The 5,000-nt window shown below is 34.4% G+C and overlaps 1 protein-coding gene across 2 annotated transcripts in view; it reads left to right on the top strand.

The window, feature by feature from the left end:
* LOC144972768 (protocadherin beta-5-like) overlaps positions 1-5,000 on the top strand; it is a 54,193-nt gene that overhangs the window by 26,069 nt on the left and 23,124 nt on the right. Inside the window, exons 6-8 of one of the 2 annotated variants that reach the window (XM_078914383.1) lie at positions 1,572-1,658; positions 2,214-2,327; positions 3,886-3,990. In XM_078914383.1, the coding sequence (XP_078770509.1) occupies positions 1,572-1,658; positions 2,214-2,327; positions 3,886-3,990 (306 nt within the window). The remainder of the gene's footprint in view (positions 1-1,571; positions 1,659-2,213; positions 2,328-3,885; positions 3,991-5,000) is intronic. The other variant, XM_078914384.1, reaches the window with a different exon arrangement.

Below are 5,000 nucleotides of genomic sequence, written 5' to 3'. Positions count from 1 at the left end.
TTCTTCACCGACAACAGACGCAATACAATATTGACCATATAAAAGATGCCAATCATTTTTGGAAATATGACAGACAGATCAAGGAAAATCACTGACGATGTGGAAAAAAGAAAAAACAACTTATTATGTGTGCAAGAAACATAATGGAAAAATGAAACAGCAAGAGAAATATTATTATGTGGAGGATTTAAACTGTTGTATAAAGGCGAGGAGGCTGCAATAAATGGAGTCGGTATAATCCTCGATAAAGAACTTGCACAAACTGTTGTTTAAGTCCAAAGGTTATCCGACAGACATATATATGGATCAAAAATTTATTCAATATGGATCAAACTATTGTTGTGAGTGAATACGTACCCTAGACATGTTGTACTAACGAAAAGAACGAATTTTAGAAGGAGATTGGTGAACAAATGCTAATGTTTGACAAATCAGAAAGAAAGAGTTGTCATTGGTGCGGATTTAGAAAACAGGAGCATGGAATATGATGTATTCAGACGACGTGATACTTTTGAATGATACAAAAGCAAAGAAGGGCAGTGAGTTGGAGTGCTGGAGACGAGTGTTCAAAATGAGGGGACTAAGAGTAAGCAGATAAAAGACAAGAGTATTTGTGCATTGACAACAGTCAACAGGATCGCCAATAAAGTTGGGAAAAGAGGATATGCTGTAGACAAACCAATATAAATATTTAGGAGCAGCTGTACACGGAGATGGCGGCAATGATATGGAGGTTAAGAAAAAGACCCAGGCAGTAACCGATGTTAAAATGATCACTTGACTGGACAAGAGGAGGAGAAGAACAAGCCAAATCAAAAGTGTCCCCCTCTGTTTTTGTACGCAATTCTTTGGCAGCTAACATCTTTGTCGTCCGGGAGCACCTCTTTCCTGCAAATAAAAAAAAAATTATTATTATTATTATATATTTATTATTATTATTATTATTATTATATTATTATTATATATTATTATTATTATTATTATTATTATTATTATTATTATTATTATTATTATATTATTATTATTATATTATTATTATTATTATTATTATTATTTATTATTATTATTTATTATTATTATTATTATTATTAATTCCACCAATATTCACCATTATCATCATCATCATCATCATCATCATCATCATCATCATCATCATCTTCTTCTTCTTCTTCATGCTGAATACTATTTTTCATATAATGATTATTTTACTACCGCTACTACTACTACTACTACTACTACTACTACTACTACTACTACTACTACTACTACTACTACTACTACTACTACTACTACTACTACTACTACTACTACAACTACTACTACTACTACTACTACTACTACTACTACTACTACTACTACTACTACTACTACTATTAAAACTACTACGACTGCAACGGAATGGTCTTATCTGATGATACAGTGAACTGGCGAGAGAGTTGTAAGAATATTATCTTTGAAATTTCACTTCTCAATGCACTAACCAGGGTAATTTTACCACTCAACAGGACTAATAGCACTAAAGAACCCAATTTTAGCGACGGAAGATAGATATAATTACATTTTGTCCACAGACGTACACCGTAATCACGTTGGTTAAACCTGTGAATGAATATGCCCCTCAATTCAATATGTCCAGCCTCAATGCTTCTGTTCATGAGGTTTGTACAAATCGATTTGAAAATAAAATCCAATATTCTCTCAGTCATAGGTCAAGAGTCAATATAGACATTCGTTATTGATTGTCTGATCGCATTTTTGAACGATAATTCATGTCATCGTTATAATGATTATCACTAATTCCATAATCATTAGTATCATCATCATCATCATTATCATCATCATCATCATATCATCATCATCATTATCGTCATCATCATCATCATCATTATCATCATAATCATCATAATCATCGTCATCGTCATCAACATCATCTCCACTACCACCATCACAACTAAAAGCACAGCACCTTGACATAGTGATTTAACCTATAATATTTTCAAGTTAGCTTTACAGATTATGAAAAAAATATGATGGAATTGATATCTTTGGTATAAAGAGTGAAAAAAAAATATATATCTGCCTGTAGTAGTGTATAGAATATTATATAATCAATAAATTAAATCAAACGATTTGTAAAAATTTAATTGCCCTGTAAAGTTTCAATATTATCGATCGATTTGTTGCTAACGCTATATTTCTCTCTATCTCTACAGACCAGTAAACCAGTCACCGTTATAAATCTTATTGACTGGGCGTCTGATAAAGATCAAAACACCCTCAACAGAGAGATAGCTGCATTTAACTTTGTTCCTCCCTTAAATCCATTGGTAAGTATTGGGTGACAAAGGAAAATTGTGGTAGCACAATTTTGTGATGACATCACGAATGCAGAGCTAATTCCATGTTCTACCTCTTGAATAATAAAGAGCTGAGTTGGTAAAGCACCTGCTTCACATGCAATCCCGGGTGGAGTCGACATTTTTTTTCTGACCCCTCTGTTCATCTAGCAATGATTGGTTATTTGTCTCTTAGACCTTGTTGAAAGTACCTTGAGATACATTTGCGTCCTATCTACAGGGTAGCTAATGATTGCGATTGTCCGTTTAACACTAAAGAAACCGGGACAAACTCTATTGGCCCTAATGGCTCTGAAGGACTACTGAAGAAATGTAAAGAGCCTAAATGGTGTACATGGTAATCCAGAAAATGCTGCACAATTTTATTAAGAATTTTTTTACATGTAGAAATTGAGTCAATTCAAAACATCAAAACACCAAGTAATAATTCGCTACCTGGGTATGTTGGATCTTGAAGAAGTTGCTTTGCGATTGGTACACAAGTGCCCAATCCAAAGCGTGCTCGTAGATATTGCCCGTTTAATAGTAGAGATATAAATGTTTTGAATTCCTTTGATTTAGCATCAGGGTCTTTCTCAATAAAACACCAAGATAAACAATTTGTCAATGTCAGATATACGGGCTAAAACAGTGGAAATAAAACAGAAATGGGGTCTTGGGACCACCTCGAAGGTCAATCCTCCCTGCTCTAGTTTCCTTACCAAGGTACGTCTCCAGGTTTCCTTTGGGGAGGTCTTGCTTCTTCTTTCCTTGGGGTGTCCATCGCAGAGTCTTGCAAGTAAATGCTTCAGCAGGTCTGCGACAGACATAGCCTTACAACCACTGTCATATTCTCCGTATAATGATACTCTCTAGAGGCTCCACCTCAACTCTAGCTGTTATGTCCTCATTTGAGATGGTATTCAAACATAAGATCTTGGACTTGATGAAAAACTCCCGCTCCTTATGCCTCACTGCTATGCTGTACTACTTTTTCTCCAAAGACCGTATCCGCATCCTAGCTCCGAGCTATTTAAGGTAAGATAAACCGTCCTGACAACTAGAAAATCTAGACATGACATGTGATCTTCCGCTTCAAACCTGTTTTATGTCGGAATGATCAGGTGCCAAATAGTAAATTTAGAATTAAAATGATTATTAGAAACTAAAGTTTATTTATTTACTTATTTATTCATTCGGGTGTTTATTCAAATCTGTTATTTTGCACTTCAAGACACTGTATCCACTGTCCGTATTCCATCAGAGGTCTGATCCGGCCAAAATTAAATAAAACACCGTGCGCAAAGGTCGTATGTAGACTTCAGAGTTTTGATTAGCCGATCGAGAAAATCGGGACTTCTCAGGTTTGATCCGCCAGATATCGGATATATAAATTAACGTAAGTTCACTTTTATCATCTAAATCAGCTCGACATAATACCGATTTCAGACGGTAGGGGCTTACACTTAGATTGTCTTTGATCGGACTCTATTCTGGCAGAAATAGGTCCTAAAACTAACCAAAAAAACGTTGATTATACTTTTGACAGCTGGGTATGCGGGCATACAAAGGAAGTGTATACATTCTGTCAGGCTTGGACTATGAAAGCTTACCTAAAGACAAGAAGTATCTGACGGTAGGAGTGCAAGTCAAGGTGAGTGAGATAGATTAATATGATTTAATATTATGTAACAATTAATTTGTTTATTAATGCCACTTTCCTTCTTTTTTAAAAAAAACTATTAGAGAAATGCGATATTCGCCTATTATGTCTCTTCTTTGCGCTCGACACAGTAAATGCTATTATAAGGACAACTTAGAAACATCATTTCTCAAGGTTTTTACGAATGAACCAAAATCACAACTCACATCATTTCATTCGAACAAGCCACGAAGCTTAGATGACAGTCGTGAGTGTCTTCATCGCCAATCAAGGGACTAAATTATTCAGTAAATGAATTAACCAACGTATGAGCAGGCCTCATTATCCAAATTGGTATGGGTTTATTGTTATAATGCAGATACTCTCAAACCAGCTCAAAAATATAGTTCATTACAACAATGTTAAAACAAGCCCATAATTGCGTCTTGTTATCAGACCTGCTTATATGTTCAAGTCGGCAATATATATACATATTAAAATCCGAAAAGGCGAGTATAGCATAGTGCTAAAAAGTATAAAGTATGTATTATAAAAATAAACTTTTAAAAACCATTTGTGACTGCTCGCCTACAGATGGTATTATATCAAGATGAACATGATTCCAAAAAGAGGTTTTAAAGATAAAATTAAAGGACCAGAAAAGTAAAATCTTAGTCTTTTGTCACATTGAGAAGTTATGACCATTGTCTACAATGAAACATATAAACTCGAGTCTCATTATTTTTAGACTATAACTTCTATTTCTAGTACCAGGTTGACCGCAACATAATCCTAGTTTGAAACGATTTGTCACATTTAAAAATCAGTTTTCTTTTGATGATTGACCCTGTAACTATAACCATCTGAAATGAATCATTTTCATCTCGTGATATTTTTGTCATTTCCTGATATTTATTCTAATTTTAGAACAAGAATCTAAAATATCATTACCTCTATGGAATGATATTTCCTTAAAACATTGGCCGCGTTTTAAATTATGTGACCCATCACCACCTAAATGG

The sequence above is a fragment of the Berghia stephanieae genome, chromosome 5, assembly GCF_034508935.2.
Source record: "Berghia stephanieae isolate SIO BIC M18660-M18661 chromosome 5, UCSD_Bste_1.3, whole genome shotgun sequence".
NCBI classification, from domain to species: Eukaryota; Metazoa; Mollusca; class Gastropoda; order Nudibranchia; family Aeolidiidae; genus Berghia; species Berghia stephanieae.
This window is presented reverse-complemented; position numbering and strand designations above follow the sequence as displayed.